At 47.9% G+C, this 13,162-nt stretch overlaps 6 protein-coding genes across 6 annotated transcripts; 4 read left to right on the top strand and 2 right to left on the bottom strand.

Moving 5' to 3' along the window:
• Positions 1-93: 93 nt before the first annotated feature.
• ONS95_011583 (uncharacterized protein) lies at positions 94-2,861 on the bottom strand. The gene is made up of 5 exons (XM_058505210.1): positions 2,796-2,861; positions 2,219-2,720; positions 1,547-2,159; positions 416-1,413; positions 94-342 (listed from the first exon to the last, which is right to left on the bottom strand). Exons 1-5 carry the CDS (start codon positions 2,831-2,833, stop codon positions 253-255), a joined length of 2,241 nt encoding a protein of 746 aa, XP_058359767.1. The 5' UTR covers positions 2,834-2,861; the 3' UTR covers positions 94-252.
• On the top strand, positions 2,862-4,900 carry ONS95_011582 (uncharacterized protein). Its single transcript, XM_058505209.1, has 4 exons — positions 2,862-2,927; positions 3,015-3,681; positions 3,738-3,798; positions 3,879-4,900. Exons 2-4 carry the CDS (start codon positions 3,325-3,327, stop codon positions 4,775-4,777), a joined length of 1,317 nt encoding a protein of 438 aa, XP_058359766.1. The 5' UTR covers positions 2,862-2,927; positions 3,015-3,324; the 3' UTR covers positions 4,778-4,900.
• A 116-nt stretch (positions 4,901-5,016) lies between these two features.
• ONS95_011581 (uncharacterized protein) lies at positions 5,017-6,912 on the bottom strand. The gene is made up of 3 exons (XM_058505208.1): positions 6,508-6,912; positions 5,466-6,460; positions 5,017-5,415 (listed from the first exon to the last, which is right to left on the bottom strand). Exons 1-3 carry the CDS (start codon positions 6,680-6,682, stop codon positions 5,368-5,370), a joined length of 1,218 nt encoding a protein of 405 aa, XP_058359765.1. The 5' UTR covers positions 6,683-6,912; the 3' UTR covers positions 5,017-5,367.
• Positions 6,899-8,826, top strand: ONS95_011580 (uncharacterized protein). The gene is made up of 2 exons (XM_058505207.1): positions 6,899-7,274; positions 7,329-8,826. The coding sequence occupies exons 1-2, from the start codon at positions 6,915-6,917 to the stop codon at positions 8,709-8,711; spliced, it is 1,743 nt and encodes a 580-aa protein (XP_058359764.1). The 5' UTR covers positions 6,899-6,914; the 3' UTR covers positions 8,712-8,826.
• Positions 8,827-9,214: 388 nt separating this feature from the next.
• ONS95_011579 (uncharacterized protein) lies at positions 9,215-10,985 on the top strand (the record flags this gene model as incomplete). The annotated part of the gene is made up of 2 exons (XM_058505206.1): positions 9,215-9,935; positions 9,983-10,985. 2 exons carry the CDS (start codon positions 9,215-9,217, stop codon positions 10,609-10,611), a joined length of 1,350 nt encoding a protein of 449 aa, XP_058359763.1. The 3' UTR covers positions 10,612-10,985.
• Positions 10,986-11,238: 253 nt separating this feature from the next.
• ONS95_011578 (uncharacterized protein) lies at positions 11,239-12,447 on the top strand (the record flags this gene model as incomplete). The annotated part of the gene is made up of 1 exon (XM_058505205.1): positions 11,239-12,447. The coding sequence occupies one exon, from the start codon at positions 11,239-11,241 to the stop codon at positions 12,445-12,447; it is 1,209 nt and encodes a 402-aa protein (XP_058359762.1).
• Positions 12,448-13,162: the final 715 nt, after the last annotated feature.

Below are 13,162 nucleotides of genomic sequence, written 5' to 3'. Positions count from 1 at the left end.
AGCAAGAATCTAGAGGAGCTTCATTCCAATCTATCCGGACAAATGTCAACGTACCATAGCCATCAGGTTTCTCACATAAAGATTTCATATTTAGATGCCTGTTATTGCGAGTAAGCCCAGTTGTATTATGGTGATCGGAATCTCAAAGATGCTTCCCGTTTCTCATTTCTCACCTGCTTCTAGCATTCCCAATGAGAGAAATGTCTTCGAGGCACTTGCACTCTGCTGCTGCTATGCTATTTGGGCGCCTCGTCAGTATGCTACTGACTCATGTGATATCATCTCATCCAACCCCCAGCTCATAGGATCGACTGCACCGTAATTGAACAGCACATCTGACATCTAAACGACGTTACTTTCAGGGAACCCAACGGATGAGGGAAATGCTTTATGCTTTTGATGAGTTGTCACTTACCATGAAGTCCCAGTCCTCCATAACATCAGCCTGAGGCTGATTCGGGATGACATTGTAGATATCCTCTGTAGCCCCATTGGCCTGTTCCCGAGTCGCCCTGTCTTCCAACAAAGGCAGACATGTCTGCGCCGCTTCCTCTGCAGCCTGCACTAACAGCTCAGCAAAATTTTCGTTCGCCGTCCCTTGTATAAGCCCTTTGATCTGTGCAACAACAACACACATCAACAAATAACCTTTGAAGTTAGTTTCCCCGACCTCAACGCACCGCAAGGACCACGCTTGTGCATCTTTCAACACGGAAAAGAGATCGGGTCGAAGGGGAACAGGACCTGAATCTTCCTCCTCACGTAGCTGGGCCTGGAGCTCTACTGCTATGAGAAGGCTCGCCTGTAGCGTAACGGTGCGGAAGAATCCAGAGCCGCAAATAGTCAGTCGTGCTAAATTATCTTTCTCTGGCGTTGACGTACTGTCGCGGGCCATAAGCGCTGCCGAGGATAGATGAGCTGCGCACCAGATCTTGAGAGACGTCTCAATCACTACTTTTCTGGAATATGCATACATTGTCTCCCTTAGCGCGGGGCCAAGAAATGGGATGTGGAGGGCCGAGAGATAGCGATGCGTGATAAAATCCACTACACGGATGTCATATGTAGAAGGAGGAGTGCCATTGTTTGAGAATCGTTGGAAGGTGTGACGTAGTTCCATGTACGATGTCCTGAACTCTGCATCTAAACGTAGTGTTTCCTGGTAAGTTCCACTGCGGAGCGAATTTAAGGACTTCACAATTGCCAGGCGGACAGGAAGTGTCTTTCGAAGGGCTATAGCAACGGATACTTGAGTGAACTCATGCTCTGGTCTGGGCACTGGTTCTTCGGCGACGGTCAACTGGTCATCGTCAAGATTGCTGGGCGGCAAAGTATCGAATTCTTGGAGGGAAATGAGGGGTGGTCCCCCAGAAGTTATGCTCGATTGGAGACACATTTCCAGGACCGTGTTCCCTTTTGAGTGTTAGCGCTGAAATGTTTTAACCTTTGGGACAAGGGAACTATCGAGATCAACATGATCCGAAGACACGTCTGCGAAACTGAGATCCTGGGTTCTGGAGAATAAGTGGTAAAGAAGAGTACATACAGATTCTTCGGCGCATCTCAGTAGCGAAAGCTGTTCTTTTTGATAATCGGAATCCAGCAGGATCTCTATGAAGTCCCATATATATTGCTGTTCTGAGAACCGCCCCAGCCGTAATCCAAATCAGATCTTCACTCACACCTACTATTTCTCGGGCAAGTAGAAGTAAAAGGTTTGCTTGTAGATATCGAATGTTCAGCTGTGACTTGTAATCCGGCTTGGAAAGCGAATGTTGGGCTTCGTAGACCAGTTGAATGGCGGATGCGCGCAGGGAGAAATTATTGTCGTAGGTAATGGATCCAATTGCCAGAACCAATTTGAGTTGGATCATAAATACCGGATCAGGTGCAGAATCTTGAATCCAGAAGGCCTCGTAGTCTCTTCTGAAAGAAGGTACATGAAGAATTCGGTAGAGGTTCTCACTCGTGTTAAGGTAACAGTCAATGAGCTCATCGGAAACATCTTTTGAAGGCAGGCCTGCAATCACTGGTGGCCACTGTGGTTCTCGCTGCGACTTGATAACTTTCGCCAGAGCTTTACATTTTTGCATGCCAGCAAAAGCTTTCGAGTTTTCTTCTCGAACTAATGGCTCCATCTTGTCGAAAAGCTTATGAAACTATGTCGATCGTCAATGATCGAGATACAACATAGACCAGGAATGAGGCAAATACTTACGAGTATAACTCCATTGATCCAATGGCTTTGGCCAAAAAGGCGTGATTTATGCCCCACACTTCGGGTTACGTGAGCCTGGCCCGGCAGTGAGCTCTCATGATGGACATGAAAAACGCCAGCGAGACGAGATTGCGATGTTTCCATAAAAGCCTGACGCTCGACGACAGAAGTGGTGACTCCATGGCGAGATAGCGCTACGGAATCGCTTGAAACTGTCGATGCAGCTGTTGAGGCTGCCACGATACTCCTTGACTGATGGCCAGGAGCGGATGCTGGGCTGGTTGCGCTGGAAGGACTCTCGGTGGGCGTCGTCGTAGATTCGTAGACCAACGTTGCCGGAATCCCAGCATGAGCACCACGATCACTATGGCGTGATTGTAGAGAAGGGCTGATCTTGACGCCGTCGTCGTAAGCGCACGTTCCATTTCTGGAACGGACGCAGTTACTGCATGGCATGCCTCTATCGCATTTGATCTTCCTCCGTCTACACAGTGTACAAGAACTGTGTAGTACATCTTGATTAGTACCCAGTATTGTTCCCAGAGAGCATTGACTCGTGTGAGCGTCATATACTTACATAGGGGCTCTTCGCCGCCGACGTTCAGTTTCGGACATAGCTGCTGTCGTCCTGGCCTAATGTCTTACTGCAGAGCAAGATTCGACAGAATTTGACAGACGCGGCACCGGATTGGAGATGTTCAGGAAAATTGTAAGTGGAACGCAGACTCGAGACTTTGGTCCTGCTGAAGATGTTTCTGCCGCCATGAGCCGATCCTCTGGCTGATCTCAGGCGAAGGCCTTTGTTGGTTGTTGGCCTGCCTATCTATGACTTTCTCGGGGTCGGGCTCGGGTTCGGGGTCGGGCTCGCGTACTGCGGGTCCGAGTCCGACGGACATAGGCCTGGAATAGCTCCTTTGATGGAGTTCATTCACTTAACTTCTTGCATCTGAAAGTATATGATTTAATAACTGGAATCTGGAGTCTGAGCTACACTTTACCTTCGCTTCTCTACATTCTGTTCCCACCACGTTTCCCCTTCACGCATTACACTTCTTTCTGTTGAATCAACGAACCAGATATCGACATCACATCACTCCTTTCTCAAAATGACACAAATCTCGGCAGCAATGGAGGAATCTCTCTTGAACGTCAGCGAGCACAAACCAATCCCGGCTGTGGAACTCGATAGTCACTCCGCAGAGGTAGTTGCTGCTACCCACGACGTTGGCAAAGCACCAGATGGAGGTTTGCAAGCCTGGTTGGTTGCTGTTGGAGCCTCTTGCATCTTCTTCTCCGCCCTTGGCTTCTCGAACTCCTTCGGTGTCTTTCAAGAATATTACCTCACACACCAGCTCCGTGGCGAATCTCCAGACAAAGTTGCGTGGATCGGTTCTCTGTCTGCTTTGCTCCAATTTGCAGCCGGTGCTTTGGGTGGTCCTCTTTTCGATCGTTATGGCGCGTGGGTATGTGATCAGCCGTACTGCCTGAGAAGATGTGCACTTGGCTGACCTATCCTTAGATTATTCGACCAGCTGCAATCGCCTACGTCTTTGGTATGATGATGATGAGTTTGTGTTCAGGTGAGTTCAGGTTTTCTCAGCAAACGTCGATTGTTCTCCCCTGCTTCGCTTCTGTACCGAAGACTGATCATTTTGGATAGAATATTGGCATTTCATGCTTGTACAAGGTGTTTTAATGGGAATTGCCATGGGCCTGGTCCAATTTCCTGCCCTAGCAGCGGTGTCACAATACTTCGACAAGAAACGATCCGCTGCTTTGGGGGTTGCAGTCTCGGGTTCGTCCATCGGTGGTGTGGTCATACCCATTGCACTTTCGAAAATGCTCAACAGCACGTCTATTGGCTTTGGATGGTCCGTTCGGATTATTGCCTTCATCATCACGCCGCTCATGGCTATTTCCTGCATCACCATAAAAGCTCGCCTGCCGCCTCGGACAACTACCTTCTTCATCGGATCTGCTTTCCGCAGTGTGAGATATGACCTTCTCATAATCTCATTATTTTGCATGTTCCTCGGCATGTTCACTCCGCTGTTCTTCATTCCGACCTACGCGGTGACTAGAGGCATGGGTCCAACACTTGCCTCTTACTTGCTCGCCATCATCAACGCTTCATCTACTTTTGGCCGAGTCATTCCCGGGGTGCTGGCTGACAAATTTGGCCCGTTAAATATTTTCACTTTCGCTGGTCTAGCGACTGGTGTGGTAGTCCTTTGTCTGAACCAAGCCACAACCACTGCAGGGCTGATCATATACTCGATTGCATTCGGCTTCACATCGGGGACAATTATCTCGGGAGGGTCTGCAGCTTTTACTGTCTGTCCTAAAGATGCTCGCGACATAGGTACTTATATGGGAATGGGTATGGCACTTGCTGGGCTCGCGGCTCTGATAGGTCCCCCTGTCAATGGAGCGCTTATTGCGAGGTATGGAGGCTTCTTGGAAGTATCCATTTTTAGTGGCGTTATGCTGCTCGTTGGTGGCCTTATCTCCCTTGCGAGCAAGATATTCACCCCTCAAGGCTTTATGGGAAGAGTATAAGGGATCACAGCTCAGATCCCTTGCTAGTCCCAAGGTGGATACAATTTTGTACGGGTTAGATGACAGGCAGAATCGTGGATGTGAAAGATGTAAGATAGCGTACTTGAATCGACAAAAACTTCCCTTGACGACATTTATTCCGAGCTAAGTCTCTTCTTTGCGTGACTTGCAGAGATACAATCCCGCATGGACTGTGGGCTCTGATCAATTCTGGATGAATAACTCGGTCACATCTAGAACATCATATAGAAATATCTGTATATATGTATATTAATATGCAGGCGTCGTCATCATTACTCTAGTTTGACTCGTTCTCGTCTTCAACCACATGACTTTGCGAAAATGTTACGATGTTAAGCAACTTGAGTTCCAAAAGCGTTCTGATGCCTTGAAATCTTAACGATTTCGGTCCAAAATCTGCCGACAGTTCGTCTAAGTCATATAACAGACGTTGCAAAGTAAACCGCGGTCGGCCCTCTCTAAACACGGCCACTCCTACACCCACTGAGTATTCCAGCGTCTGCCTTCTGAAACCCCACTGTCAACGCTCGAGTCTCGACCTCCAAATGAGTCAAAGCTGTATTCTAATTTCAAGGTAATTGGTCGCCAAGCTCATATATTCTTTTCGTGTACCAGCCCTGGACCAACCAAATCAGCTTACAACATGCTGATCTGCTATAAAACTCACAGTTTCGGCACCCACGCCAATGGCCTTGATACCAGCCCACTTAGAAAAGCGGGATTCTTCGATTGCCTTCACGCATGCCACGGCATGTTGCACCTGGACCTGTGAATTCAATATTATATCCTTGGGTAGTGACGGATTCATCACAGCTGGTCTAGCTAGCCCGATCATATCACAGCTGCTATCTCTGACGGCTGCTTCCATTGCTCGACGAGTTCGGAAACCACCTGTGACGATAAGTGGAACCCGAGGAAATTTGGCCCTGATAGCGCTCGCGAAGTCAAGAAAGAAGCCTTCGCGTCCATTCTTTTGCGGATGCTGAGCCGCGTCGCTCGCAGTACTACCTGTAGAGAAGCTAGGGTTCTCAAATGTGCCCCCGCTTATTTCCAAGAAGTCAACACCAGCCTCTATGATCGAGCTGATTTGGCTAATGCATTGACTCATGCTAGAATCAGACTGGTGATCGCCGGAGTTCAGCTTGATGCCTACACAGAACGAAGGAGGGACTGCGACTCGAATGGCACGGATGACTTCAACGACGATTCTCGCCCTTCCTGACTCCGACCCTCCGTAGGCGTCGGTACGATGATTGGAAATAGGTGATAAAAAGGAAGCTAGCAAATAACCATGGGCAGCGTGTATCTCGATACCGGCGAAGCCTGCCTCGGCAGCAAGACATGCCGCCTCCCGGAACATTTGTACCACATTTTGAATATCTTCGATACTCATCTCTCGAGGCGTGCCAAATACTAGGGTGTTGACTATGTAGGGTAGAATACCGCGGCCAAAGTCGAGTGGAATAGCGCTGGGAGCAATACCTGTACGCCATGGGGTTTGCCGGCCGGAATGGTTCAGCTGGACAATCGCTTTGGTGCCATTCATTGAACAGGCTTCTGCCCACCCTTTCCAAGCTGAAATGACTTTTTCCTTCGGTATGGAGCTGTCTATCACAACATCGCAAGATATTCCGCGGTATGCTGAGTCTACCATCACGTTGCCTGCCAAGTGAGTGGAATTGATTTTAAACAGAAGGATTCAGCTTCACCTGTTAGCACCAATCCCCATCCTCCTTGTGACCATTTGTTGTATGCTGCTAGTAAGTGCTTACTATTCGGCAGACTATTCTGGCCTGCGAGATTCTCGGCCATGGCTGCCTTCACAAGTCGATTGGGAAGCGTGAGACCGCATTCTAGCGTGATGGGTTTGGAAATGTTCTCCATTGACGTTTGGCATGCAAATTGTTCTGAAAGGAAAAATTGCTAGAAAAATGTAGATATTGCTGCATAAATCTGAGTACATACTGTAATTTTGGCGGTAGGGAAGGGGTGTGCCATATGGAGTATACGATGTGTCTGTTTCCGGATACCTGCATATTCCGTGATTGTCCGTAATAATCCGTGACGCCCTCGCGAGATTTTCTTGGGACATACTGGTCAGATTTCACTATGTCATATGCGAAAAGACCTGGAAACAGAACAACAAATATTCTTTCGAGTAGCGAACGTGTTTTTCAAACATTCTTTTCAAACTTCGAAGCTGTGCATTCCAGAACCCTCTGGAAGCCGCCTGACCGCAACAATGGCATCCCTAGTAGCCCATCTCCCAAGCACTATCAACTACGCCGCATTAGCTGCGGTTGCTGGCATCTTTACCGTCATCTTCGTTCTCCACCGAGCCGTGTCGTCTTCTGCCACATACCCTAAAGACCTGCCATTGGTAGGAGAGCCCGTTGGTCGGAGAAGATTCAGCCTTCGAACAAGATGGAGATACTACTCAGATTGCGTTTCCTTGTACAAAGAGGCCTACCACAATGTAAGCACGCATTACGTAGTGACAGTGAATAGAACCTCATTAACATTTGGAAAGTACTCCAAGAAAGGAAAGGTGGTCTTAGTGCCGGGGTTTGGCTTCGGCATGGAGATCATACTGCCTGAGAGCTGCTTGCAGTGGGCTCAAGGACAACCAAACGACGTTCTCAGCGTAACACAAGCATTTATTGAGATCAACCAGACCCAGTATAGTCTCGGCCATACGAGATATTGGGGAGATGGATGGCAATTCACATTGGTGAAGACGCAACTCAGTAGTGTCTTGCAAAGTCTCATTCCTGCATTGGACGAGGAGCTGCAGCACGCTTTTGACAAGCACTTTGGTACCAACAGCCAAAGCTGGACAGAAGTGCCACTGGAAAAAACGCTCAGAAAGATAGCAGCGCAGGCTTCTAGCCGTTTCACCGTTGGCTACCCACTATGCCGCAACGATGAGTACCTCGATCTGACTTACCGTATCATCGATGGATTGATGTTGGGCGCCATATTTGGAAATTCAGCACCTCGCATGCTACGATGGCTTGTTGGCCGACTCGTGGGATGGAACACGCACCGAAACATTGACAAGATCAAAAAATATTTCAGACCGCTGTATCAAGAGCGATTGGAAGGTCTCAAGTACGAGAAAGACGATCCAGCCCACCCGGAGCCACGCGACCATGTACAAATGATGATGCGGTTTGCTGAAAAGAAGAGACCCCGAGAGCTTGTGGACTTCGACATCATGACAAAGCGTCTCTGCGCGGCCAACTTTGTGAGCATTCATCAGACCACCATAACAGTCACCAACATGTTACTCAACATCATTGGTTCGGATGCCGAATTCAACACCATCACCATTCTACGAGACGAGGTCATCCGAGTTCTGGGTAGTGACGAGGCAGGCTGGACGAAAGAAAAATTCGCCCAGATGACCAAGACTGACAGTGTTTCTCGCGAAACAATGCGTCTCAACTTGTTTGGCAATCGGACCATGATGCGGAAAGTGATGAAGGACGGAGTCGTCACTGATGACGGGATCAAACTTCCCAAAGGCTCGATTTTCTCCTTTCTCGCTCAACCAGCTCAGTGCGATGAGGAGAAGTTCGCAGACCCATTAAAGTTCGATCCTTTCCGGTTTTCAAGGCAGCGTGAGGCTTCCACGCAGGCCGAAGAGAATGCGGCAGATGGCTTGACCTTTGTGTCAACAGGGCCTGAATATTTGCCTTTTGGTCATGGTAAGCACTCATGTCCAGGGCGGTTCATGGTCGACTACGAGTTGAAGATGATTGTGGCTTATGTACTCATGAACTACGATATTGATTTCCCCATCGACTATGCGGGCAAACGACCGGCTCATGTGTGGTTGTTGGAGGTTGGTATTCCACCACCCGGAGCCAGAATCAGGTTCAAGAGGCGAGCGCAGGAATTTGCCGCCTAAGCTATGTTTATCTCATAGTACACACTTTACAGCAGAGTACGATGAATTCGATAGCTACGATGATTATGGCGAAACATTGTCTTGATATTTTCCAATAATGTATACTATCCCGCGCACAGAGGGTGTAGATCAGGTTATTTTGGAAGTATGTGATGTCCCAGGGATAGTGCCAATCTTGTAAATGAGTATTCCTAGTATCAAGAGCTGTTGAATAGGTTGATACTCACTACACCCACCTAAAGCCTTACTAGGATAGTAGGTAGGGATGACATTTTGATAATTGAGGCTCTTCTAAATCTAAAGTAATAAAGAAGTATTAAGAAACATTATCAGAGTAATGATTTGATGAGGGTACTATAGCTAATCTTGCCTTTGTCTTCGTGGTCTCATTTATCTTTACGAGTGAACTGCTATTTGGTTACCATGCCAACCAGCGACCTAGCACGCCAGAGCCCGCCATTTGGCGGACTTTAGCGGGCTTCCCCTCAACATGCCACGGCTTCATGACCACACACAGGACATCAATGCCGAAATCAAAGGTCACCTGCCCGCATTGCGACAAGACAACCGATACCGGCCATCTAACAGAGCACATTCAGTCGTGTCTGAAGAAGAAGGTTGTCTGTAAGCTGTGTGGAAAGGTTGTCGCGCGGATTCGCAGCCATCAGTGCCCACCGCCAAAGCACCCGCCTCACCCTCAGCTCTCAGCCTATCTCGACATAGAAAAACATGACTGGGCATCAAAATGTCCGTTGGAATTTGAGAATGGAATCAAGCATTTGTCATCGCTAGATGAGCACACTATCTCACTCTGGAATGGTCAGCCACCCACCTTGTACACGTGTAAAACGCAACTCTCAGAGGAGACAATATATACCCTAGTGCTGAGTGCGATACGGAAATCCACAGACTATCAGGTTTTTCGCGATGAAGAAGTGCCTCCTGAGCTTGGAAGTAATGACCAATCTATTCAACGGAAGCGATCTGCCAAATCCGATCTCGAGGACAAGAAGTTCCGAATGGCAGCTGCTGCTTTGTACCAGGCTACAACCACGGCTCCGCGGCAGTTGACATACTCTTTGCTGAATGTATGGGCCCCAGATACATCAGAAATTCTAATGCAACCGCCCCTGCAATTCCAGTCGACCCACCATGTCTGTACCGAGCGCTTCAAAGTTGGTATCAACGTAACGCCAAAAGGCTCATTTGTTGACCTTCATCACGGTAGGCTTTTGCATTAATCTAGATATCTTTGAGCTGATTTGACTTAGATATTCTTCAACGGGGATTGGCCAGAACCATTGGTAGATGCAAGAAGGTGTGGCTCCTCTTCCCAGGGACGCCAAAGAACCTGGAGATTTATGTTTCGTCAACTGGATTCCGCAATCGCCTTGCAAGGATTGGATCCAAGCTTGAAGGTGGCATCATTGTCGAGACAGATTCTTCCCACGAGATTGAATTTCCTGCACATACGCTCCACGCCGTCTTTACAACTGTTGGAGGATTCCTTACTGGTATCAATTACTCCACAGTCGAATGCCTCACTGCCATGAGCCAAGTCTTGAAAGCCCACCTGCCGATATTCCACATATCTCCAATCGCTATCTCCGAAGACGTTCAATCGTATATAGACGCCCTCTCATCTACCCTTCAAATGGATCTACCAGCTGTGCTTTTTGTTGCCCTGCAAAGCTGGATAGAGCTGCGACCCGTAATTGAAGAGACGCTTGATTCTGGCAAGACGACAGCGCGTTTCCAAAGGCAGGTGCAAGAGGTTGACGACTGCCTGCATCACTTTGGGGAAAACGTGCAAATGGCTCTTCAGTGCGGATGTGGACAATTTGTTGATAACATTGGAAATCATGTTATTGAGTCTCATAGATTATTGCAACTTCAATAATCAGACCTCAGCTCTCAGCCCAAGGGCAGAAGTTAAGGATAAGGATTAATACTAAACAATGTTAGGCTAAGGTGAATGATGAGAGTATCCATGCGAATACTTTCCCAGGTTACATCTCCACTTCTCATACTCTGGTGACCAAGTATCGTAGAATAAGCATTCTCATCATTGTACTAGGACGGAACAAAGTATCAAGCTTTCAATAGCAGGATCACCTTCGAGGTTCCTTTTATCGAGAACGCATCCATCGAATTATCTAAATGGTCGGAGATACTCGCTTTTTGTGGCGAGGTGACGAACGCCGCGAATGATGCAACCAATGATCAAGTTACTAGTCTCCCTCAAGGGAATCTAGACAGACAACATGTTTTGATCACAGGTATATACGACCAAGTTATTACCCAATTGAAACACCTCATCGAATGCAGAAACATTATGTCCAGGGTCTGGGAAAATATCAAGCTGATGAAGATGGCGCAACATCGTACAGAATTCATCAGCGTGCTTGTCTTGGATCGCACGCGCCGCGACGTGGCCAGACTCGTTCGGATCGACTGTAGCACAATTGAAAGACTGACAAGTGAATTTGAATCCTGTCTATATCAAACAGTATGTGATCAGGCGAAAATGGTCTTGGGTGGGAATGTGATTACCTACGCAAAGGATGTGTCAACAACATGTCGACAAATCCTGACTGATGCCGGCTTGGAGTTCCAAGGCATGTTCATGGAGGACCTGTGGCGTTGTACAGTTCACCTGCTAGACATGGCAGTGGTCTCTTATGCTGCTACACACACGCAAAATCTTGGAAAGGAAAGTGTGACAGCAGTGGTGCTTCCTGGAGCATTTTTTGAAAGACAGTACTACGTATTTCGCCGAAGGACATTTTCATGCCTCGGTAATTTCTTAGGTGGCAGGGAAGCCTGGGTTCTTGAGGATTTCCAGAACTGGTTGTCGGACATACCAAAGTATTTCCCGGATATGACCCAAGTCAGAGATCTTCCTCCACTATTTCTTTCCACCAACGCGGTGACCTTTGGTGATATCTGGGGCCCAATGTGGAAAAGGTGCATGGTAGGTAAAGAGAGCGAGATTATCAGTTATGATGATGGTGGAGGTACCATAGTCCCGTGGGATATGCGATCACTGAATGCGGTGAAAGTTGAAAAAAGGGAAGTCTTTTGTCACTGGATGGCGAGGATCGGGGAGTTCGAGAATGCAAGTCGCGCTATCACAAGGACATTTGTTGAAAGCGACGTTCTTCTCATCGGGGCACCTTTCCAATTGAGATCCAATGACACATGTCAGGTTAGGTTGGAGGAAATCAGGAAACAGTTGAGGAACAGCGGATCTATCTCTCACCTGGGGGCCGCAAAAGCTCGCTGGGAGCAGGAAGTGCGAACTCTCACTGCAGCTATTACACCACCTCACATGGCTATTGGATTTCAGCAGGGGTGGAAATTAAGAGAAGGTCGATCGATGAACAATGCTTTCATTGAGCAAACGATGAACAATCCCGAAATTCGTTCAGTGAAGAGTCTTGAGCTGCGACTGGGACTTGAGGTGTCAAGCTGCACATATAATGCCCGCAGAGTTCGCGTCATTGAGATTTTTCAGACCAACACAATGATAAATCACCTACGGGAATCAGCTTTGGAGTGGAAAGCCTCGAATCAGAAGGCAAAATTCCTTCGCGCACTGCTGGACGATAACCACGAAGCCTTTGGAAACTTATGGAACATGCAGCCGAGCTGGCGATCTGAACTTGGCAATGCCATCTCGTGTGGTCTCAACCTGCTAAGATACACTGGCAAAACAAAAGATGGTGGACTGTAGCTCTTCTGGGTACCAGGGCGAGATCAGCCGGGAGTTTGTGTTACTCTCCGTGCGAACGATATTTCATGGATAGGCTTCTTGGAGGAAACCATTAGTAGCGGTGTGATGGCCGTTCTACAAGACCGGTGCCTGGAACTTCCGCCTCTGAGTAAAGCAAGCTGAGACATCTTTAGTCGGTTTCAGAACAAGCCTGTTCTACAAACAGCTATTCATCTGAACGATGCATGCATCCCAAAGTCTCTTCAAGGTGAGTTGGAGTCTTGCAATGCGATTCCCAAGTTTTTGTTGATGATGATCAAATATTACACGTTCTCAAAGCTCTCACGGTACTATCGATTAGGTGCCATCAGTCTTTATACATTGTCCTTAAAACTACCGTACAAGCTCTAATGATCTCTGTAATAACTAGGAAGATACCGCAAGAGCCGTGACCCCAATTCTGAATACAAGGGTTCGTGGGCCATAAAATATGTGGGAAAGGGTGAAATATTTTCTTTCGGTCCCAGAGGTTGTCTAAAACTATCGCGAGACTTGGTGCAGGACCACGGAAAGACCAAATTTTGGCAGTTTGGTGTCATCCTAATGGACCCGGAGACATTTTGGTCGGCATGCAGCAGACACTCCGAGAGACTGCACATGGTATGCCTGTGATAGAAAGACTCGTTGACAGACCACCACCTCCGCCGCAGCACCACGAAGTCGGACAGGATAGCAC

The sequence above is a fragment of the Cadophora gregata genome (assembly GCF_030347475.1).
Source record: "Cadophora gregata isolate MNR1 chromosome Unknown scaffold_5, whole genome shotgun sequence".
Lineage (NCBI taxonomy): Eukaryota > Fungi > Ascomycota > Leotiomycetes > Helotiales > Ploettnerulaceae > Cadophora > Cadophora gregata.
The sequence above is the reverse complement of the archived record's forward strand: the minus strand, read 5'-3'. Positions and strand labels throughout refer to the sequence as shown.